Source organism: Podarcis cretensis (assembly GCF_951804945.1).
Source record: "Podarcis cretensis genome assembly, chromosome: 3".
Taxonomy (NCBI): domain Eukaryota; kingdom Metazoa; phylum Chordata; class Lepidosauria; order Squamata; family Lacertidae; genus Podarcis; species Podarcis cretensis.
This window is the reverse complement of record NC_137172.1, coordinates 38,194,152-38,218,863: the sequence shown is the minus strand read 5'-3', so window position 1 is coordinate 38,218,863 and position 24,712 is coordinate 38,194,152. Positions and strand designations below refer to the sequence as shown.

The following is a 24,712-nucleotide window of genomic DNA, read 5'->3' as shown; positions in this document are numbered from 1 at the left end:
GGGGGAAACCTCTGACCTTGGCGTGGTTGGAATGTAGCTTACAGTACAAAGATAAATGTCTCACCCATTGTCCTACCCACTTTTGTCTCTGATCCTACCTGCCACTGGTATGGGGAGTGCTTACAGAAGGCTACCCACAAGCGAACAACACCTTTGGGCTGAAAAAAGGCAACTCTCTCCTGGAAACCCTGTATTATGTAATATCTCTGTAAAAAGAGCAAAGGATCGAGTGTTGATGACATTTGTGTTAGGTTTCCATTCTGTCTTCCCTTATAAAGTTGATTTTTATCTGGATTTTTAAACACTGAGTTGTACTATTAAATGGTTTGCCACTTTGAATTGGATGCTGCTTTGTTGTCTTGTTGCCAATCACAAGGATTTCTGCTATGAACAAATGCAGTGGAATAAATGGTTAATTCTGTAATCTATATCACCGTTTATAATATCTCCAGATACTTAATGTTTTAATAGTTGGATTAATAACCGTCTGTGACAAGCAAAAGATGAGCCATGGGTTTAAAAAATTACTTGGGGTGTTACATTGTTAGGAAGGCTATGAACTAATTTCTCAGGGAAAGTTTTCTTCCAGGAAAGTTGGGCACTTTATTTGTGTTTATGGTTCTTTCTAGATATTCCGCAGAGGTGAATAGATTCCTATTTGCTTAAGACTAGGTAGGAAGTGGGAGATGCAAAGCTGCTAGGGTAAGGTTAATGAAGTTCCATCCCCCTCACAAGGCTGTGTTAGCTGTTGAATGGGTCCTTCAATTTTCAGAATATTATTGTTACTGTATTTTCCTTCCACCCAATTGTACTCTGAAAATAGCTGGGAAATGAAATTCTCTGTAAGTTAAAACTCCAAGTGGCTCATCTGATATATAAATCTAAGATTTTAAATCTTCCCTCCATCCCCTTCCACCATTCTGTTCGCACTGCCTTTATTCCAGATTAGTTTGAAGACTGGTAGGGTAAGGATGAAAAGAACTGCAATGGTGAGATGACAGTGACAGAGAAATGCATGGAATATAGAAGCCCAGTCTGGCCACAGGAAGAGCAATGAACAATGCTGGACTTGTGTGCACTGTGTTAATAAACACAAAGCACTGCCTTGAACATTTCACACCTTTTTTTTTTACTTCAAAATGCCTAGTCCTTATTCCAGCAAGCTCGTTAGATTCCTATATGAAGACTTTCTTTCTTGGCTATTATACTTCATGTAACTACTGCTATGTAGACACTCAAATGTTTGTGTGTCCCAGTAGCAATCCACAACACTGCAGACTAAAAATGTGTTAAAATTCTAGTGAGTACACTATCACTTTTAAAAAGCAGCTGAGAGAAAAGCTATTAGTGATGCTTGTGGATTGGTACTCCTCCACCCAGTCTTCATCCACCTCCCCCGGAAACTGCTTAACTGGATTTTTAACCTTGCATAGTTACTTGATAATTACATGCTTTCCATGCTGACAAGTTGCCCTGTATTCAAGTTCCGTAGTTTTGACTTTTCAGAGATGATAAGTTGACTCTTCAGTGCACGTGTATCATTGACAACTGGCATGCCGTTTTAGGTAATGCAGCTGGTTGCTGTGAAATGATTCAGGGTTCAGTTTTAATTGAAACTCTTAAATTAAAATCTATGCAAGACTTGAGAAGTTTGGCCACAAGCATCAGTGTTCATATTTAGTTGAAAAGCTGGGTTGAAGTAGAAGCAATGTTTTGGTAAGGCTTCTGTTACGCTTCTGTTTCCCCCCAGGTTACTCCAGCATTTGTAACTGCCTTCCTTTCTCTTCGGACACCTTTTCATATTAAGGGAAACATAAAAGTATCTAGTTGTATAGAATCTAAACAAAAATATACACCACCTATTGAGATTAATCATGCAGAGTTCCACAATTCCAGAGTTGCATGAAATCCAATAAGAATAACCTGTCAGTGCAAAAGGAAAAATGGATGGGAATGGAGGAAAAAAAGTAAACCCAGGTATCAAATACTTAATACTATTCTTTTTTTTTTTATCAATGGCTTGGTTGGAAACAAACTGCTTTCAGTTCAAAACTTATGCCTTGGTGCCTCCTGGGACATACCCTGTTGACTGAGCCTTTGTGGAAGTGACAGTAATGTAGCCAGAAGGGTGGGATCTGGTGGCTTCTTGTCACTCGCACTGCAGCAAGTAGGCGGGCGGCTCACAGGATCCTGTTGATAACTACCATCCCCAGGAAAGATTGTCTTGTTCCAGTTCTGCACAGGGCTGTTGTACCTCAGGATCTCTGCCAGGGGAGAGGAGGAGCCCAGCCCAGCTGATGAGAGCAGCAGTGTTTGGAGCCAACAGCAGTTCCTTGCCATTTGTTGCTTTCAAAAGTTGGCAACAATATAGCAATAACAAACTGCTTGAACGAAACTCTCCAAGCAGGGATGGGGTTCTTTCCAGGTGTGATGCAAGGGGCAATTACCCACCCCCAGTGCACCGCCTATAAAGGGCCTGCTTATGTGGAATTATTCATTTGTCAATAGAAAGCCTATGGCATTGCTGGCTTCTTGCAAGGGTGTTGAGGCCCAGATGACCATGAGATAAACCAGGGGTACCTGGGGGAATAGTGAAGCAAAATATTTTATTTACTGCAAAGTTTGTTTATTGAAAAATACTAGGTAGTTAATGTGGTAGCATGCATTTGACGAGACCAGCATGCAAGAGTCTGACTAACCAAAACATCTTAAATGGACAAGTACATCCAAATATTAATATTTTTTTTATCAGTGAGGTGCTTCTGTGGAGAAAAACGACAGCCTCTAAGTTTGATGGTAAGATTAGCTGTCTTCCCCTGGCAGGCAAGTTAACGAAATGCATCACTAGTTTTTAGCATAAGGATGGATCTATGTACAGTATATAGTGGTCGGTTCCCCCTTGTGTAAGGCAAGTGAAATATCAGCTGTGCTCTTCTACAATCAGAGGGGAAGTCAAAGTATACACATCTGTTATATTGGGGATGAGCTCTTATGTTATCTTGTTATACTAATGCATCAAAGCACCCTTACTAGTATGAGCAGTTTTATCCCTTGAAGCACCCTTCTTGAAATCTATTGCCAGGCTATTTCCGAGTGTTTGCAACACCACTATACTTAAAAACAATTATGGGAGGGATGGCTAACAGGAGCTGATCAATACAGTGGATAAATGAGCAGTGAACCTTGAGCACTGTGACAATGAGCTTCTAAGGGAGTTACCCTGGGCCATAGTTAATTAAAAGCAAAATAAGCAGCTTCCTTCGGCTGGAACTGCAGCTTTTGAGACATAATCATATTCCTCACTCACAATCACTTACCATTAGGAGATGCAAGAGCCATGAAATTATATACTAGAGATTATGTTTAATAGCTTTGTGATTATTCTTTTACTGCCTTGTGTCCTCTGTTTAACTTAGACTTTTAACAATTTAATATTGGTGTGGCTGAAATGAGTAAACAGATCCGAGATCTGGGAGAAGAGAAGGTTGAAGAAGACTGGAAGAAATTTAAGATTTATTTAGAAAAGCATTGTAATTTGGTTGAATGTTAAGAAGGATGCTAGATCATAAATAATTGACCACCACTAAATTAGATGGAATTAGGATGATAAGTAGATCGAGGAAAATATAAACCATTTGGAGAATGATTAGATTATGTTTAAAAGAATGGGACCTAGGAATATAAATAAGATGATAATTTGCTGGTTAAAATTTAAGAAGATGCAAGTGGGAGCGGGAGATGTGAGGGAGTCCAAAGAGGTTTTGAAAATATGTCATGATATATGCTATATTGTTGATTATTTTTGCATTTGTATTTAAAAAATTCTTAATAAACATTTATAAAAAAAAATGAAATGAGTAAACAGTGAAAGCAGGATAATCTAATGTCATTTGACAAGGGGCTACAGAGTTGAGAATTGTTTTCCCTGCTCTGAGAATCTTTCCATTTAAGTAAAAATCAGCAAGTCTCTTCCCTCCCTCTTTGGAGTGTATCTCCGTTTGTTACCAGGTTCACTAGGTTCATAGCAATAGAAATAAGTTGTTTACTTGATTTACGGCAGCTTTCTTACACTTGTCTTCATGGGAGATCTGACGTAGAACATCTCTTTGTAGTGAGTGGGGACATGTGAAAATTCGTGATGATGCATGGGAATAATGAATGATGGAGGGAACAGGGATATTACATCCATTGGCTTGCCTCCCCCTCCACACACCTGTTGTAGGCATTTTGAGGACTTGAAACCTGAAGGGTGGGTAAGTTGATGGTGAGGACAAAAAGGGCATTCCTCTTCTCTCTTTGATACTCTACCTATAATGAGCCCAAATGATCACATTCACACAGATCATTATACAAAGGGTATTATAGAATTTTAAGAGTTAGAGGGGACTTCTGAAGTCATTTGGTCCAACCCTTTTCTCAGTGCAGGGTGCAAGGACAGCAGACCCAACAACAGCCCATCCAGCAACTGCTTAAAAATGCATACCTCCAATGGCAGACTGCTTTTACTTCTGCACAGCTTTTCTTAGGGAGTTTTTCCCTAATGTTTAGCAAGAGTCTTCTTCCCTTCCATTTCCACCCATTGACTTGGTTTTTGTTCTGGAGTAGTAGAGAACAAGTCTGGTCCTTCTGTTTGACATCTCTCCAGGTATTTGAAGACTGCAATTAAATGCCTCCTTTAATTATCTCTAGGCAAAACATGCCAAGCAGTATCTATGGTTCTCCATAGATCTGGGTCGTTCAGTGGGCATGGAGGAAAAAATAATAATCTAAAAAGGCGTATAGGAATTACTTACTGTGTGGTGAGATTTTCCTTTGGGGCTTTATTTTATTGGAATGTGAACTTTTAAATAAAACAGCAATAATGAATTCTCTCCATCCTTTTTATTGAAATTTTGGTTCAGTCCCCTAGTGCCCATTCCCCATGGGCTGTAGTGGTTGACAGGGTGGTGGTGTTCACCAGGCTTCCCAGTACTGTTAATGTCAGTGACCAAAAGGGAGAGCAACAGGGAGCTCAGCACTGATTGGCCACTCTGCCTGTGTCACTGTGCTGCCCGCTATTGCCATGTTGTTGTTGTTTAGTCGTTTAGTCATGTCCGGCTCTTCGTGACCCCATGGACCAGAGCACGCCAGGCACTTCTGTCTTCCACTGCCTCCCACAGTTTGGTCAGACTCATGTTTGTAGCTTCGAGAATACTGTCTAACCATCTCATCCTCTGTCGTCCCCTTCTTCTTGTGCCCTCAATCTTTCCCAACATCAGGGTCTTTTCCAGGGAGTCTTCTCTTCTCATGAGGTGGCCAAAGTATTGGAGCCTCAGCTTCACGATCTGTCCTTCCAGTGAGCACTCAGGGCTGATTTCCTTCAGAATGGATACGTTTGATCTTCTTGCAGTCCATGGGACTCTCAAGAGTCTCCTCCAGCACCATAATTCAAAAGCATCAATTCTTCAGCGATCAGCCTTCTTTATGGTCCAGCTCTCACTTCCATACATCACTACTGGGAAAACCATGGCTTTTACAATACGGACCTTTGTTGGCAAGGTGATGTCTCTGCTTTTTAAGATGTTGTCATCACCTTTCTCCCAAGGAGCAGGCGTCTTTTAATTTCGTGGCTGCTGTCACCATCTGCAGTGATCATGGAGCCCAAGAAAGTAAAATCTCTCACTGCCTCCATTTCTTCCCCTTCTATTTGCCAGGAGGTGATGGGCCCAGTGGCCATGATCTTCGTTTTTTTGATGTTGAGCTTCAGACCATATTTTGCGCTCTCCTGTTTCACCCTCCTCACTTTCTGCCATCAAGGTTGTGTCATCTGCATATCTGAGGTTGCTGGTATTTCTTTCAGCGATCTTAATTCTGGCTTGGGATTCATCCAGCCCAGCCTTTCGCATGATGAATTCTGCATGTAAGTTAAATAAGCAGGGAGACAATATACAGCCTTGCCGTACTCCTTTCCCAATTTTGAACCAATCAGTTGTTCCATATCCAGTTCTAACTGTAGCTTCTTGTCCCACATAGAGATTTCTCAGGAGACAGATGAGGTGATCAGGCACTCCAATTTCTTTAAGAACTTGCCATAGTTTGCTGTGGTCGACACCATCAAAGGCTTTTGCATAGTCAATGAAGCAGAAGTAGATGTCTTTCTGGAACTCTCTAGCTTTCTCCATAATCCAGCGCATGTTTGCAATTTGGTCTCTGCCCCTTCGAAATCCAGCTTGCAATTCTGGGAGTTCTCGGTCCACATACTGCTTAAGCCTGCCTTGTAGAATTTTAAGCATAACCTTGCTAGCGTGTGAAATGAGTGCAATTGTGCAGTAGTCGGAGCATTCTTTGGTACTGCCCTTCTTTGGGATTGGGATGTAGACTGATCTTCTCCAATCCTCTGGCCACTGCTGAGTTTTCCAAACTTGCTGGCATATTGAGTGTAGCACCTTAACAGCATCATCTTTTAAAATTTTAAATAGTTCAGCTGGAATATCATCACTTCCACTGGCCTTGTTATTAGCAGTGCTTTCTAAGGCCCATTTGACTTCACTCTCCAGGATGTCTGGCTCAAGGTCGGCAACCACACTACCTGGGGTATACGAGACATCCATTTCTTTATGATATAGTTCCTCTGTGTATTCTTGCCACCTCTTCTTCATGTCTTCTGCTTCTGTTAGGTCCTTTCCACTTTTGTCCTTTATTATGGTAATCTTTGTATGAAATGTTCCTTTCATATCTCCAATTTTCTTGAACAGATCTCTGGTTTTTCCCATTCTGTTGTTTTCCTCTATTTCTTTGCATTGCTCGTTTAAGAAGGCCTTCTTGTCTCTCCTTGCTATTTTTTTGAAATCTGCATTCAATTTCCTGTATCTTTCACTATCTCCTTCGCATTTTGCTTGCCTTCTCTCCCCCGCTATTTGTAAGGCCTCATTGGACAGCCACTTTGCTTTCTTGCATTTCCTTTTCATTGGGATGGGTTTAGTTGCTGCCTCCTGTATAATGTTGTGAGCCTCCATCCATAGTTCTTCAGGCACTCTGTCCACCAAATCTAAATCCTTAAACCTGTTCCTCACTTCCACTGTGTATTCATAAGGGATTTGACTTAGATTGTATCTTAAAGGCCCAGTGGTTTTCCCTACTTTCTTCAGTTTAAGCTTGAATTTTGCTATAAGAAGCTGATGATCTGAGCCACAGTCAGCTCCAGGTCTTGTTTTTGCTGACTGTATAGAGCTTCTCCATCTTTGGCTGCAGAGAATATAATCAATCTGATTTCGATGCTGCCCATCTGGTGATGTCCATGTGTAGAGTCGTCTCTTGTGTTGTTGGGAAAGAGTGTTTGTGATGACCAGCTTGTTCTCTTGGCAGAACTCTATTAGCCTTTGCCCTGCTTCGTTTTGAACTCCAAGACCAAACTTGCCAGTTGTTCCTTTTATCTCTTGACTCCCTACTTTAGCATTCCAATCCCCTATAATGAGAAGAACATACTTCTTTGGTGTCATTTCTATAAGGTGTTGTAAGTCTTCATAGAATTGGTCAATTTCAATTTCTTCAGCACCAGTGGTTGGTGCATAAACTTGGATTACTGTGATGTTAAAAGGTCTGCCTTGGATTCATATCGAGATCATTCTATCATTTTTGAGATTGCATCCCAATACAGCTTTTGCCACTCTTTTGTTGACTATGAGGGCCACTCCATTTCTTTTACGGGATTCTTGCCCACAGTAGTAGATATGATGGTCATCCGAACTGAATTCGCCCTTTCCCATCCATTTTAGTTCACTGATGCCCAGGATGTCGATATTTATTCTTGCCACCTCATTTTTTACCACCTCCAACTTACCCATGTTCATGGTTCTTACATTCCAGGTTCCTATGCAATATTTTTCTTTACAGCATTGGACTTTCCTTTCGCTTCCAGGCATATCCGCAACTGAGCGTCCTTTCGGCTTTGGCCCAGCCGCTTCATCAGCTCTGGATCTACTTGTACTTGTCCTCCGCTCTTCCTCAGTAGCATGTTGGACGCCTTCCGACCTGAGGGGCTCATCTTCCAGCGTCATAACTTTTATATGCCTGTTGTCTTTGTCCATGGAGTTTTCTTGGCAGGGATACTGGAGTGGCTTGCCGGTTCCTGCTCCAGGTGGATCACGTTTGGTCAAAACTCTCCACTATGACCTGTCCATCTTGGGTGGCCCTGCACGGCATAGCTCATAGCTTCTCTGAGTTATTCAAGCCTCTTCGCCACAACAAGGCAGTGATCCATGAAGGGGCGCTATTGCCATACCCTCCAACATTTCTTCATATGACTGGGTTGCCATCCACTCTGGGCAGCTTCCAACATATGTAAAAACATAATAAAACATTAAACGTTTAAAAACTTCCCTATACAGGGCTGCCTTCAGATGTCTTCTAAAGTAACTTGTAACTTGTATAGTTACTTATCTCCTTGGCTCAGGGGCCACATAACTCCATACCCTCCAACATTTCTCTGGTGAAAATAGGAATGTTCTAAGGAAAAGCAGTAAATTCCAAATCAGAAACTGGGATGGCTTCTGTAAATCCAGGACTGTCCCTGGAAAATAGGGACACTTGGAGGGTCTGTGCTGCCTACAGGCAACTAACTCTGTAACCAAGCCCTAAGTGTGTGCGTATATAAAAGAGTCATGTATAATGGATAACTCATTTCCCCATTTACAGATAGGTAGCCGTGTTGGTCTGTCATAGTCAAAACAAAATAAAAGAAAAGAAAAAAATTCCTTCCAGTAGCACCTTAAAGACCAACTAAGTTAGTTCTAGGTATGAGCTTTCGTGTGCATGCACACTTCTGAAGAAGTATCTGAAGAGGTATCTGAAGAAGTGTGCATGCACACGAAAGCTCATACCTAGAACTAACTTAGTTGGTCTTTAAGGTGCTACTGGAAGGAATTTTTTTCTTTTCTTTTATTTCATTTCCCCATTTCTCCCTACCTCCACGTTCCTCCTCTTCCTTTGTTTTCTCTGTGCCATTTTTTTCCATTGTAAGCTCCGCAAGGCAGGGGCCTCTCCTCTGTCCTCCTCTTCAATGCAGATTCACGGTGTTATAAAAATAAAAGAAGTATTGAACCTTCCAAATTGGTGCCTGTCCAGTTTTAAAACATGTTTCTCACTTGCCAATGCCTAAGAGGGGATAGCCTATTGGGGGGTGCCCAGAGCAAAATATGCAATATATTCCCTCCTTCTCAAAGATCCTTTCCACATGTGGAATGTAAAGGTACACTTTCTCCTTCAACAGGCATGCAAATCTTCTGGGCTCTCTGGCATTGTACTGAAACAATGACATTCTCTGAACTGCACTAAGCTATTGTTGCTGCTGGCTAAAAAGGATCAAAGAAGGTGTGTGGGCAGGAAATCTGAAGTGGGTGGCATTTTGACCTCTTATCAGTTTGCTTTTATGGAATCCTTTAAAGTCCTGGGTGAAGTTTAGCTCTCTGGGTACCTGATGCATGGTTAGCATAACCAGAAATACATCTACAAATACATTTTTAAAAGATGCTGCTGAAACATCTGTACTGAACAAGAGCAACTGAAATGTCACCTTCTTGAAATAAAATACTTATTTAGAATAATCTGCCAGGAATTTTAGATTTTGCAGAGGTTATCCATTTATAGTGCCAGCCTTATGAATCCCCAGGTTGCGGACTTCCGGGTTAGCGCCATCGGGAATGGCAGAATTCCTCTGATCCAGAGGAACCCGCTCCGCGAAAATCGAGTCTTGCCGCCGCGGCGAAGGCAAGGAAACCCCTTTTTTGGGAGTCCGAAGCGGCGTGGGGGTGAGTGGCGCGGTGTCTTGAATCGACCGCTATTTTTACGGAGTGAAGCCGCACAGTTGTTGCCGGAGAGCGCTGACTTTTTCCTGTGGACAATTGGACTCTAAAACAAGTACCCATGAGTAGAACGGAAAATTGGGCTAAGAAACATTTTAATTTGGCACTCAAGCAGGAAGGCTCTAAAGAGGAAGTCCGCCTTCTGTTTTTGTAAACAGCCCGAAGCAAAAATTGTGCAAGCTAAAGTCTGAAAAGCTGTTCATAAGGATCGAAAATTCCTCCTGTTTTAACCATCTAAACCCCTCTTTGAAGCAGGAGTAAAGAGGGGGAATTTTGACTGTTTATACCTGCAGGAGAGAGAGTAAACAAAGATAAATTTCCACCGTCTCAAACCTGGGAACGGGGTGTCAGAGACAGAGACTTTTGGCAAAGTTCATTGACCGTGAAAGAAACATCTTTTGACAGACAGCTAAAGAAGAGATACAAATTATCTTCAATGTTGCCTTTTGCATTTAAAAGGAACTAAAAATTCGAAAAGTGAAAGTAACTTTCTTTTGTTGGATTTGCTTTCAAGATGGATACAAATAGAAACTGCCTCCTCTAGAGGGAGTTTGTTAAATTGTTGTCGGAGTCGATCTGAGGTTTTTCCAGCTGTGGTGATTAGGATCCTGGGAACAGACTGTGACCTTGAACAAAAATGTGTCTGGAAGAAACTTTGGTGCTTGCTCTTTGCAAGACGAGCGCCCTGTTGGAACAGTTGCATGAGAAGATGGATTTGATGACTGTTGCAGTTAAAAATTTTGGACAAACAGTGAATATAAATACAGGAATTATTCAGGAGCCAACTGAAGAATCTGATTTGATGGAGCAAGTGCAAATGCAGAAGACAGGGGAGGAAGTTGTTGTTGAACTTCAAGCAATACAAATGGAGAAGCCTGAGGCCCTACAGGAGCACAAGCCGTTGTTGTTGAAGGTTGAACCTGGAGCGGGCCAGGGTGGATCTGGAGTTGTGGGGGCCCTTAAGTTTGGAGGGTCCTTGAAGCAGGTCTTTAAATACCCTCTGGACTACGCTGTTGACTGTGGGGAATGGAACTATGGGGAATGGGCCGATTTGTTGAGGGGAGACGGAGATATTTTCGAGTTGGAACACCCCCGAGATCTACTCTTCAATGAGAGAGGAAAGAAACTAAGAAAGAGATCAACAAAAGATAAGGTAAAGTGCAAGTATAAACAAGAAGAAGATCTGCAGAAGGGACATGGAAGAGACTTAAGAGCCTCGGACACAAGACTACCAGGTTGATGGACTAGAAGAAAAGGACAATAAGGACTGACATAACCCGAGACCAGGAAAAAGAGACGCTGGATGGAGATTGGAAGAAATTTTTTAAAGTTTTATCTTAAATTAGTGTAAAATTAATGAATATTAGGAAAAACATTGGAAGGAAACTATTTGGCTTTAGTAGAAATAATATAAGGAGTTATGTATAAATAAGTATTAAGTCTTAAGCTTCAAGGTATTTTATGGTAAGATAAGGTCAAAATAAATTAAGGTAAATTGAATGACAGAATATAGTAGAGAAAGATGGAAGGACTTGTTGAGTTAATTAACAGGTTAGACTTTTAAGATAACACTCAATTTTTAATTAAATAATTTATTAGGTGAAAATGCAAAGTTATAATATATTAAGATGAATTATCAAGATAAAAGCAAAAATGGAAAGGATTTGCAGAAATTACTAAATTGAATTAGAATACAAAAAAGGGAGGTGTGAGGTCAGGGAAACAAGTAAATGAAAGTTAAGATATGGAAAGGATGACGTGTTTTTTTAAATTGTTTCTATTTTTTTATATTTTTTTGTTTATTTTGTATTTTTTGTTTATTTTCTCTTTTATATTTTTGTAACCTTTTCGAAACTTCAGTAAACATTATTTAAAAAAATAAAATGAATCCTCAGGTTGCAAATTTACCAGCTACACTTGACTGACACACTTTAACAAAGTATAACCTATATTTGTTGTGGGTTCAGTTCAGGCTTTGTACAACAATAATTGTAGAAAGGGATAAACTTTTATTTCATTCTGTTATTATCAATAACCCTATACTTCTGCTAATGCATACATATAGCCCAAGGAAATGTAAACATCTCTTGTTACAAAATCTAGATCTTAAGATTTCAGTAGTTCACAATACGACATTTTTCCATCTCCTCTTGGATATCAAGGGGGGAAATCAGTGTTTCTAATTAGTTGCAGGTCCCTTCTGGAGTCTGTCCAGAAGAGCCAATCCCTTAGTTGACACTTAACCTCTAATATTAGTTTTAAGATTCAACATTTTTTCCTCCTAATCCTTGTGAATGAAGGCTGGTATAAGTTACCCAAAAAACCCCCATTCTTCTGGAATAGCTAAGAATGGTTACTGAAAATAGTATTGATTTATTGCTAGATAACAAATTATGTTTATTTTTAGCACAAGCAACCTGTAGCCCATTTGGTCATTATTGTTCCAGTTCTTTTTGCTGTTGCACGTAAGAGATATATCTGTGTTTTGTTGTGCATGCTGGGTCTTCCTTTTATGTACCCTTCTCTGGGATTGTTAGAATGAAGAGTGGGCAATAAATAGTTGAAATAAATGTCAACTTTTCAGTGTTCATCTTGGGAATCAGAAATTCCGAACAGAACTCTGCTTCTTGGTTTAATTAAAATTATCCATATGTAGCAGTTAGCAATGCATATTTAAATGTGAACTTGGCTTACCAGCTGGCTAGCTCCTTTGCATATGCATGCCAGATTATTTAAATTTCTCACTATTTGAATGAGATCATTAAAGTTACACTTCTGCTAGACATTGTTCTTCTGCTCAAAATCTAGCTTATTTGTCAAAAAGCAGTCATTTGAACTATATACAGAGAGGTATAGAAAGCTTAGAAATTCTGTAGTCCCTGTCCAGAGTGACTGCGTATGATATGTGTGGCTGTCTTCTCCAGTTTCGCAGGAGAGAAGTGGATAATTCTTTAGTGACAAAACTGGAATATGGATCCTTCTTCCTTCTACTCCCTGGGAGGTTTGAGCTACTCCTGCCACAGAGTTGTTGTTTAGTTGTTTAGTCGTGTCCGACTCTTGTGACCCCATGGATAGCAAGTTGGGGATGGCATTCTTCAGGTGTCTTGCATCTCCTCTGATCCTATGCACTAAAAATATTTTCTTAATAACGGGAAATGATCTAGCAACTATTCACAGCACAGAACTTGGTTTTCCCTCATTGCAGAAGGTCCCATGTTCAATCCCCAACAGCTTCAGTTAAGGCTGGGAATGTCCTCTGTCTGAAATCCTGTAGAGCTGCTGCTGGCCTGTGCAGACTGTACTAAGCTAGATGGGCTGATGGTACTGATTGGGTATAAATACAGATACACTATTGGCAAAACCTATTGTTGTTTCGCAACTTTCTGACTAGTTGCAGCACCTTAGCCAGACCTAGCAGAGTAAACGCAGAATCCACGGAAGCAATTGGCAACTTGGCTGCAGACAGGATAGACGAAGCAGGAACCAGGAACTTATATTTAGGTGTTTATTATATACAGTGGACTATTTACAGGAACAGAACACGGATCTTTAGCTAGCTCTCTCATACATGACTCACAACTCCTACACTGACACAGAACAACTGAACTCCTGAACTACCAGTTAGTAGACCATTAATTATCACTCCCTTGAGAGAGCTTGACCAGTCAGGGAGCTGTCTCCATGTCTCTGTTATCTCCAGGCAGACTTACTCCTTCAGATTGCCTTCTGGCTGTCTGCCAAACCTTAATTGACTCTATGTGAGTAGCTGCACGTACACAGTTTCCCAACATACACCTGTGGCTTGCTAGCAATATCATTGCATATCTTGGAAAAGGTAGCCAAATTCCAGGAACACGTTAGTTTTTTCTCTGCTTGTACAATCCTTATCTGTTTAGGAATATGGGCTTGGACCGAACGCATATGCAGTCAGTCTGAGAGAAGGGGCACCTAAGCAGGCATGTTCAGAACTCTGTTTTGGAGAGAAATACATACGATCTGATTTAGTACTGCTGTTGACTTGGGCACAATGACACTTGCTATAGCTGCCTCAGTGACTGAGACGACCAAGATAGGACAGTGCTGGAGTTATGTTGTGTTAGTCTCTCAGGATTTATCCTCTGATCACAACCTATAGATGTTAGCTATCAATAGGCTCTTACTATATTGGTTAAAATTCTCTTCTTGCTCCAGAGTGCCTGACATAGTGAGTAATACAGCCTGGGTAGATGTCAAGCTCAGGTTCTCATAACCCCTGCCACCACAGGGTCCACCATCATTGACTGAGAGGTCCCCATTGCAGAAGCTTCTGCTGTTGTGTCTTGGTGCCCTTGGTGAGCACTTGGCCCAAGCATGTCATCATTCTCTTTCCGTACCCCACTCCCTGGCTTGAAGTTGAAACAAACGCCTTTGGTGACAGCAGCATAAGTTCTGTTTGAGTTGGCTGTTGAGTTAATCTATGATAAACCTCTTTTGGAGGAAGCAGGACATTTGGCTGGAGCAGGTCAGTAAACTGCCATTCTCTCTCACCATCACAGGCCCGATTCCCCTTGGTGTCTGATCACACCACCACCACCTCTTCCCTATACATTTATACGTGCATGCAAACTGAGATCTGCCAAATGCTCAATATTAGAAGGGAGTATGGGAATATTAAGGGACGCGGGTGGCGCTGTGGGTAAAAGCCTCAGCGCCTAGGGCTTGCCGATCGAAAGGTTGGCGGTTCGAATCCCCGCGGCGGGGTGCACTCTCGCTGCTCGGTCCCAGCGCCTGCCAACCTAGCAGTTCGAAAGCACCCCCCGGGTGCAAGTAGATAAATAGGGACCGCTTACTGGCGGGAAGGTAAACGGCGTTTCCGTGTGCGGCTCCGGCTCGCCAGAGCAGCGATGTCACGCTGGCCACGTGACCCGGAAGTGTCTCCGGACAGCGCTGGCCCCCGGCCTCTTGAGTGAGATGGGCGCACAACCCCAGAGTCTGGCAAGACTGGCCCATACGGGCAGGGGTACCTTTACCTTTACCTTTATGGGAATATTAATTTGGTGCCTGGGTTCATCCAGTTAAAGGAAATTTCCTAAAAGAAACACGACTCCAAAACAGAACCGAGGCATGAAATACAGCTGTGCATCAACAGATTAACTAATCACACTAATTCTGGAAGAATCTGGAGGTGGGGAGGGGAAATGAGATGCAAGCAAAATAATGCTCCCAAGTGTCTCATAGCTCTAGGCTGAGGCATGGGAACAAAAATAATCGTAAGGGACATCCACACAACTTTAGCTGTTATGTTTGGTGTTCTATATATGATGCAATTTGCTAAATCTACGGGGAAAAGATTTGCATAGCTAATATCCCTAGTGTATAGCCTCCTAATTTCCTGTTTTCCTAGTTTAATCTTTTATTTCCAATTGTCCCCCCTTCCCCACAATCTGGTCCCATCTCTGACTGGTGGAACTGCGGCTATGCTTTTTTTGTAAGTATATTTTGCAAGCCACGAGTCTAGCCACCACAATATCTCCCAACTACTCTGAAATAAAGGTTGAGAAAACACTTTTCTTTGAAATCTAATAGAGTGCCAGCAACTACAAGTGAAGCAAATGTGTCTTGTTTTCCATTATCTGGGTAGAAAGGTGATGATCTTCTTCCCTTGAATTTTGGACTTGTGTGGCTCCCAATTGAACTGCAGCAGCTAGAGAAATTTGAGATCTTCCAATCCTTGTTTAATGGCAACTAAGGACTCATTCCATGATACTAAATGTTTTCTGTTAATGTTTGTGAACTAATAGTTTTATAAGTCTGTTCTGGTTACTGTCAAGGTTTGTGGCATGACTTGATGCTCTTCTGATTCCTTGGTCACCTCATGAGAACAAGAGCCCTTCCCGAATTTGTTTTAGTTACTACCAGCTTGATTTAAATTACACCCCAAAGGAGAGAAACCTTAATGCTCAGATTTCAATATTGGTTCCATAACTGCTTTCAGTTGAATAATGGGTTGGTTAGAGGAACAAGAACCATAACACACCCTGCAACTGTCTCATTCTCAAAAGGTCTGCTGTGGCCAGTCAATATTTTATGTGGCCTGAATCTTGACAGCAGATTGAGCAAGAAGGGCAAGAAAGATGCAGGGTGAGTCCAGTTCAGCAATAGAGCCCCCATCTTCTTTCCACCTTAAAGACTGCAACTTGATCATCGTAAGGTGGTAGCAAAGCTATGAAAAAAGAAGTGGAAACCCAACTTAACATCTGCGTATATCCCCACCCCTGTAGCTGAATGATGATGTCATAATCCAGTCATCCAATAAGTAGATACTTTCCACCAGAACTGCAGTTTTTATTTCTGCAAGTGCTTCAAAGTTAGATGAAAACTACACAACTTAATGATTAGAATAACAGTTGACAGTACAGTATTTTGAATTCTGAAATTTAGGAGAAATCCTCACTGGCAACTTAAAGAAGTTCTTTATTCTGTCATTGCCAGCTGAGCTCTGTTTGCCTTAAAGTACCGGTAGTTGCCCTGCTGTTCCTTTCTTTTTTTATATGTTTTGCAGGGTGTGAGTAAGGGATCTCTGCATTCTTACCACAAGATGGAGCTCTAGGAACTAGGTTTTTCAAACAGATAAGGACACTTAATGGATTTTCCATTGACTGTTTTTATATATTCAGTGGTCCAAACTGTGGAAGTATTCTAATGAAGGATTCTTTCAGAATGCCTAAGACCACCGAAGTTGTTGTTTGGTGGTTGCAAAAGATCACTAAGCTTTTTAGGGAACATGGTTGTCTGACTTGCTCAGTAGCACATAGTGTTTCCACTGAGATGACTTTATTTTAGAAAGCAACCAAAACATTTGTGGACCTTGCTTTGATTATGGCTTGGTGTGCATGCGCAGTATTAAAACATAGTTTAAAAGAACCTATGTTCTTTTTCTCCAAACAAACCATGAATGGTAACCCAAGAACAAACTTTAGTTTCTACTCATGATTTGTTTGGAGAGAAACAAACCATTAGCCCAGGTTTGCAATTAAGAATAAACCAGGTTCTGGCTTCCTCCTGGCTTGTTTTGATTCTAAGTGTGTTAGGAGCAGGGGAGAAGCAACTCTCTGGAAAAGAAACAAACCCTTCTGAAACTTTCTTGGGGAATGGGTAGGGGATTCATAGAATCAGGCAACTTACTTTGACCTCCCTGCGTGCAATGTATCAATAAATTTAAAAATCTATTCTTCGATACTGAACAGTGTTTTGGTTTTTTAAAAAGTTTTTAAATGAGCCAAGTGTGCTTTGTGTGGCTGTCACCCAGGCTGCCATCTAAAGTCAAATGATTATTACAGTCAAGAAATGTACATTTGATGCTTGCTTCAGATCTTTGTTGAGTGGGGTAATTTATCCAGAGATTAATTGCACTTAATTATATTGTCAAAATGAGTTAGTTGTGTGTGCCATGCACAATTTGAACGAATTTGTACTTGTCTCATCTATTTGATGGCATTGCATTGTGATGGCATCCTACTGCTACTCACACAGCGTCTTTTATTCTTGCTTGCATAGTTTCATTTTGCTGTATTTGCTCATCTTCGCGAAATACACCTTCAAAACATCTTCTGTTATTCAGTATCGCGAGGGAGCATTGTGATGCCTGAAACCAGTGTGACTGGGTCTCATTTCTGCTTACATGAGCAGATGCTATATATTTCAGGCTGGTTAGAATTCCCCACCCACCCCTTATTTACTTTTCCTTAAGTCAGGACACATTCTGAGCCCTCATCAAACCTTTTGGAAATCCACAAATTGAGTCAGTTTAAAAGCATCATAAACTGGTTTGAGTAAAAGGATTGAATTAACAGAAGACAGAACTTCTAACCTGACATTTGTTTAGGCTCTCAACAGCTGTTGAACCTTTAACACTTCAAGACTTCCAGAAAACCTTGCTGAATAAGGTCCACCAAGAAACCTTCCTATGTGGGAATGTTACAAACTGAGATGCCCTCTGGGAATGACAGGAAACTGAGTGTTAAAATCTGTAAGATGTTTGCAAAAACTACACAATGCTCTGTGGAAGAGACGGGGAACCTCTGGCCCTCCAGATGTTGTTGCACTCCAACTAGCCACAACCATCATGGCTAACAAACAGAGGTGATGAGAGCTGTTGTTGGCATCCGTCTGTCTTGGGAGACAATGGAGAAATGCACTTGGGGTGGGGGGTGAAGTCAAGCTGTTGGAAGGTTGCAGTGTCTTCTGTGGCTGCAGAGACCAATATGAAAGAGACATGTTTTGTTGCAGATGAAGGTATCCAGTAGTGCTGCTGCAGATGCAGCATAGCATTTCTTCTCTCTTCACTCCTCCCAGTGGTCATTCCTCCTCTGGTCACTGCTATGAATTCACAACCTGACTGTCGGTCTCCAGGCACTGCAAGGGATTCCCGCACAGTGTGGTTGATGTTGCCAGCTTGCAGACATCTTTGTAACACACAGTTGGTCTGCCCACAAGCCTGATGTTGGAAGCCTGCTCCCCCTAGAGCACGTCCTTGGGGATCCTGCCATTTTCCATTCTGTGGAAATGACCAAGCCAGTGCAGACAGTGCTAAGACAGGAGTGTGAACATGCTGCGAATGTGAGCTTGGGAGAGCACATCTCTGTTTGAAACTCTGTCCTGCCATGTGATATACAAAATCTTCAAGTCGCAGTGCATGTGGAAGGCTGAGGTTGCATATATCCCATCACTGCATTTGAAGAGGACAGGAAAGTACAAGGTATTAGCTGTGTATAAATTTTATAACCAGTGAAGCAGCCTTTCATAGATGGTTGAGTTAACAGATTATACATCTCTGCCAGTGCCAAATGTATTTAAAATATGATGTTTGTATGTACTTAGCGCAGCATGAATTAATTTTTAAAAAAATCTTCCATGCAATGATTTGATTGATTTGTATTTTTTTGTAATCTGATTATTTCTCCAGAGATATAGTGTGGCTACCATGCACTAGTAAAAACCAGAATAAAACAGAGTTGTATCCAACTTAAGTTATACTTGGAACAGACCCACTGAAATCAGTGGACTTAAGCCATGCCCATTAATTTCAATGGCTCTACCCATGAGTCACACTTAATTTGCTACAAACTCATAATCCCTTTCAAAGGCCAATTTACATTGAAATAAGTTAACAATATCTAACCTGCTTAACAAATGCCAGCAAATTAGGTAAATAGTTTGCACTCTATTAGAAATCTTTCAGGGCCTTCCATACTTTCACTGACAGTGAGCTTCTGTCAGTAAGGACCCACTTAAGCAATGCTCATCAGATTTGTTGATAATGTGGGATTTATTTATAAATCATTGGAATACAGTGAAAATGTATCTCCCTCACTGTCTCTCTCCTCCATTAATATATTTTTATATATACTTCCTGTATGAAGTAGTGTCTATTATATGTTTTGTCTTTTATATATTTCAATATAAAAGTTTAAAACATTGGATTTTAACATCTGTATAGTGTCTGAAAGCATTATATGAAGTGCATATGTGGTTAAGCCAATAAATTCTGGTCCCTTTGGGTTTCATTTGTCTGTCTTACTGGAACAGGATGTTTTTATTTAAATCAAATCCCACAAATTAGACATTCTTACAAGAGAACATGTCTGATTATTTTCTTATTACAGTTTGCTAATAACTTTTCCAAAGCCTGCCTTGTCGTAGTGTATAAAAACTGCTACAAATATGGTATCTAATTCTGGTTAGTAGGTGGACAGACTTGCTGTATGAAGTATTCTTTAAAGAAAAAAATGTACAAAAAATTAAAACTGTCTTTTATAAATTAAGGAGATAATAAGCTTTCATTTTATTTCTTAAAGGTAGCACTGTATTTTGAAAGAGAAAAACTAGCAAAGCTTATCACTTTGTGCAATGGGTCTCAATTAATGAGATGTCAATAATGCCAATGAGAGAGCAAAAAAGGGAGGAGAACGGGTTACTTACTATGAGTTACTCATTTAGCATGAGTAGTGCTATGCAGATAGTTGCTCAAAATTGCATTCTGCAATGTACATTTGAAATGAATACTTCAGCTTTAGCTCGTATAATAGTTAATGGAAATCTGGTAGACTTTTAAACATTAGTAGGGGATTGCATGCCATTGTTTTCACAGGTGGTGTTCATAGTGGTACTGCATGTTTGAGTAACACCAAAGTGCTCTGAGTGTGGTTCCCTGCATATAAAAAATACTTTAAAGTGTCTGGGAAAATTATTTGGATTTAAAAATAAAAATTCGAGTATCACAATTCAAGCAGTCCATAGTAGGTATTAAAAACACCTACCCTGGGTAGAAGACTACTTTCACCAATTCATTTAAATTAAAATAAATAAATAAATAAATATATCCCTACACTAAAATGATTTCATGCAGTTGCATCCATGTCAGGGTGCTTTAATGAGTAGCAGGGCTGTGTTTTATTCCTAGACAAGCTAAGCCTGCACACAAATTTTGTATATAAATCTACACTTACTGAATTTTAATTCCTGAGTTGGATCTGTGGGTGAAATACAGGTGCCAGCAGGAGCTATTCTGCCAAGGATTAGATTTAGACCAGGGAGCTTTGCATCGACAAGATAAAGGCTGTAATTACCATTAAAAACTGCACAAATAAAGGCAGTTAATAAACATGTGTGTTGTGTGCAGGCAAGTTGGTTGCATTCCCTTTTATGATTCCCAGAGAGCATATTTGTTATTGAACATAATGGTTTATAATGCCATTGGCTTGTTTGTCACAGAATGGCAGCCCCCCCATCTTTTCTCCATTAGGTGTCTCAAATGACTGCTGCTTTTCTCCTGACTTCCCCCTCTGCTTCTGACTTGCGTTGGAAAATATAGCACCACACAGCAAAAAAAAGAAGTAGGTTCAAATTATTTGGCTTTAATGGTTCTAAATTCCTTAAGTCCTAGCTTGAGTGCATCATTGCATTCTTCCATTTTATTAGCATACTCCACTATGTAGAACATGGTGGGTCTTGCTTTTGGGTAAATGTGCATAGGATTGGGCTGCATGCCTAAAATTCCAACTATGTGTGTTCCTATTTATTACATTCACACCCTCCTTTTCAATATACTCTAAAAAGAAATCATAATAACTTGTTGGTAGTGAATGCAGAACAGGGAATCCAAAAAAGATCAAAGAATTAGGCTTGGAGTGGAGGAGGCAGTTCTCAAGTTAACCACATAGCAAGGTGTTCAGTGCTTGAAAGATCAGAACCAGTATGGTTTGGAAATGGATCAGTATGCCTTGGAAATGCTTTTGACAGTGGTGGTAGAACCTAGCCATCATAACTAGTAGCCATTTACAGTATAGCCTTTTGCTCTATGAACTTGTCTAATCCTTGTTTAAAGTCATACAAGTTGGTGGCCATCACAATCTCTTGTAACTAGCTTCCCTTAGTAGCTTGAAAAATAATTTACTAGAATGCTAAGAGGCTGGCAGCAAGGAAAGGTACTACCTTGTAGAAGGGTACTAATAAATTACGTTCTATCATGCAAACAAGGAATGGAGCAATCTGTGCCTCCATTGCCATCCTGATCACCCCCCCTGCTCATGTATTGCTACCAGACAAAGAGTTAAGTACAAGGTTGATATAAGTTTTGATAGTAAGAACAGCAGTAATGGAAGAGAATGAGGGCAGCAAGAGATGAATGCATATGTTACGCACTTTGGCATGAAATTTAGAGAATTATGCTTGAGCCTTCATGGAGGTCTTTGAGATTTTGGGACCTGGTGTATGTTTATATATGAATACAAATGTCTGGAACCAAACGTAAATGTGTGTAATTATATACAAAGAATGTGGGATTTTTATTCCACCAAATAACCTCCCCACTCTTTCCTGCCAAAAGGAAAATATGGATATGCAGACAGAGTATTCCCCAAACTTTCAATTCAAACTGCTAAAATAAAACTACAAGGGCTGTTAATCCTTCTGCTTGCGGGTATAGACTTGTATCAACAACTGTGGTCAAGAGACATTTCAGCAGCTTTGTGGAAGATTTTGCAAAATTAGGTTCCTGCTGATGGTTTTATGACTTCTTCTTAAGTATCCAGCCTAGACTACTGAAGATGGTTTGGATGGGCCATTAGTTATTTAAAGGATGGTAAATTTTTAAGTTCATAATTTAGTTTTATGGACGTTTGTTTTAGATGGTACAAGAGAAGGCAGCAAAATGTGCCAAAATGTGTTCATACCTACCAAACTTATTTAAACATTTATATTTTCTTTACCTTGCTCCTCATATATAAAAGCTTACATATCAATAATTTAAAATTTAAAAAGACAACCCCTGCCTTCAAGCTTTAAAAGTTTAAAAGTCATTACACAAAAGGAAAAAGGGGGATGGGGAGGTAGGAGCAAGACAAAAAAATCTGTAGTCCATGGAATGTGTCTTAATGTTAAGAATGTCTAACTGGGAAGGTTTGTTCTGTCACCCTGTGTTTCCTCTACTACTACCAGGGTTACTAGAGACTGTTAAATAGAGATTAGGCACAAATCTGGCTAGTCACACCTTCAATAGTATAGGTCCCTCTTGAGCTGCCTCCTCCCTTTCCTGATCCTTCCTCATTGCCAATGCAAATAAGAATTTTATTGGTTTCTTCAAGGTTCCTCCTCCTCTTATCAACATTACAAAACTCCAGCTGTTTTCTACTCATTCTTCATCAATACTTCATCAAGCCCTGAGCAAGCCTTCACCTATGTCTTGAAGGTGTAAGGTCCCCCAGTTAGCAGAACCATATGCTGAAAAGTTTTGCTAACTTGGATTACAAGTAAGGAATAGCATGTTTGAATACTCTCTCATATAAAAAGCCTTCTCCATACAGAACACTTGCAAGCTAGGGACACAATTGCCTTTTAAATTCAGTTGTAGGGGAGCAATGGAGACAAGTTTTTCCTACTGTCTGGGGATGGGCAATTTGTGGTAATATCACAAATTTTATAGTCTTTTTTTTTTAGTATACTTAAAATATTCGCTTTTTAGGGGCTACCCCACATTTTCTTCAAAAATTTGCTTTGCATAGGTAAATACCACAGAGTGATCAACATTTTCAAAAGTAGGGGGTCAGTGGCTTGGCTTTTGAAAAATAGGGGGGTCCTCAGTAATTACCTAATTGGGAACCACTGCTCTACATGGATGAACACAGTGACTTGCTTCTGTTTATACTCAGGCTTCTCCTTTCATGGAGTCATGACCCAGTTAAGTTCCCAAGCATTGAGGCATAAGCTGCTTCTCCTGCACAGTGTCTCAGCCAGAGGCCTCTCCACCTTCACTAATTTGGCGTGGAGGGGTGTTGGGGTATCTGACTGTCTGTGTAGGCAGGAGCCTGGCAATGGGGAAGGGGTTGTCTTCAACGTCTGGGGCTAGTGATAACCAGTGATCTTGGATGAGGGCCCTGGTGCCATTGTCAGGGGGGCAGGTTGGTATTGGCATTGTTGTGGGTTCACAACAAGCTAGAGAGTGATTTTGAAAGGACAGCTCATTTATTACAGAAGATTGAAGGCCTTATGTGATGAAAACAATGTATAATTCTCATAAATCCTGCCAGATGTCGACAAGGAATAATGTGTCAAGCAACAAAGCATTGAGGATTGTTATGAGGGAGGCCAGTATGGGCATTGGCTTAAAGTGGTTGCCAGTCTCGTCTTGATTCTAAAAGCAGGAAAAGGGGGGCTTGTAGTTTACTGTATAGCAAAAATGCAAAATATTTCAGTGAATACCTGTCACCTGGTTGGTCTCTTTACATGCTACTTCCTAACGCTTGGGAGCTGTTGCTAGTTTGGGGAGTTTGATTCCATGATGTAAAATTGTTTACTATGTTTTAATGCACAGGAAACCCATCACTAAATAATTGGATTTGGTTAACAACATATCTGAGATGCTATTTTCTTTCCTTCCAGAGACCCCAGCTCTCCTTTCCTTCACTGAAGCAGAAATGGGAAGAATATCGGCTTCAGTGTTTGGAGTATCTCCATGAAACACCCCCTCTTATGGCAGGTAAGGCTGCTCAGCGCAAATGGCACTCCCAAAGAGCATCCTAACTGCATACTGCTACAGTTCTCATAGGCCATAATATGTTTTCCATCATCTCCCCTTCCTGTTAGTTTCTGCAACCTGGTCTGCAGTGTCCTGAAGGGCCAAGTTCCTAACAATGGAAGAAAATGAATTTTGCTAAGTTATAGAGTGTGAGCCTCACCCAGCTAGAAGAGGACTGTAGTTCAGTTGTAGAGCTTGCTTTGCATACAAAAGGTTCCATGTTCCATCCCTGTTATCTTCAGCTGGTAGTGGAACAGGTGTCTTTCTGAACCTTGGAGACTCACTGTTGGTCTAAATGAACAATACTGAGCTACATGGGTCAATAGTCTGATTAAAATTAGGGGATGTTGTGTGGGATGTGGGAGGGAGTCAGAAACAAAAACAATAGTCGGCATCAAGTGCATGTCCCCCGTCCCATATTTGACAGACTAATTGTGGAGTGGCTCCACCTAGGCATGTACTCGTAACTTTTGCTGCTGCGTGCTCCAGTGCAGTGTGTGCCATAATTATTATGGGGGTGTCGGTCCATGTACTAGGGGGGAATTCCCCTACCTCACATTAGTGTTCAGTAAGCTGTCCCCCCTTTTTTTGCTATCTGCATTCAGAAGGGAAATGATTGTGTTTTAAGACATTTTATATACCGTATTTTTCGCTCTATAAGACTCAGCAGACCACAAGACGCACCTAGTTTTTGGAGGAGGAAAACAAGAAAAAAAATATTCTGAATCTCAGAAGCCAGAACAGCAAGAGGGATCGCTACGCAGTGAAAGCAGCAATCCCTCTTGATGTTCTGGCTTCTGTGATAGCTGCGCAGCCTGCA

The 24,712-nt window shown here is 40.8% G+C and overlaps 1 protein-coding gene across 1 annotated transcript in view; it reads left to right on the top strand.

Annotated features, from left to right (window-relative positions):
- The window catches only part of GLP1R (glucagon like peptide 1 receptor), a 107,666-nt gene that overhangs the window by 25,721 nt on the left and 57,233 nt on the right, over window positions 1-24,712 (top strand). The window contains exon 2 of the mRNA XM_079969296.1: window positions 23,757-23,853. Coding sequence (XP_079825422.1) covers window positions 23,757-23,853 — 97 coding nt within the window. The remainder of the gene's footprint in view (window positions 1-23,756; window positions 23,854-24,712) is intronic.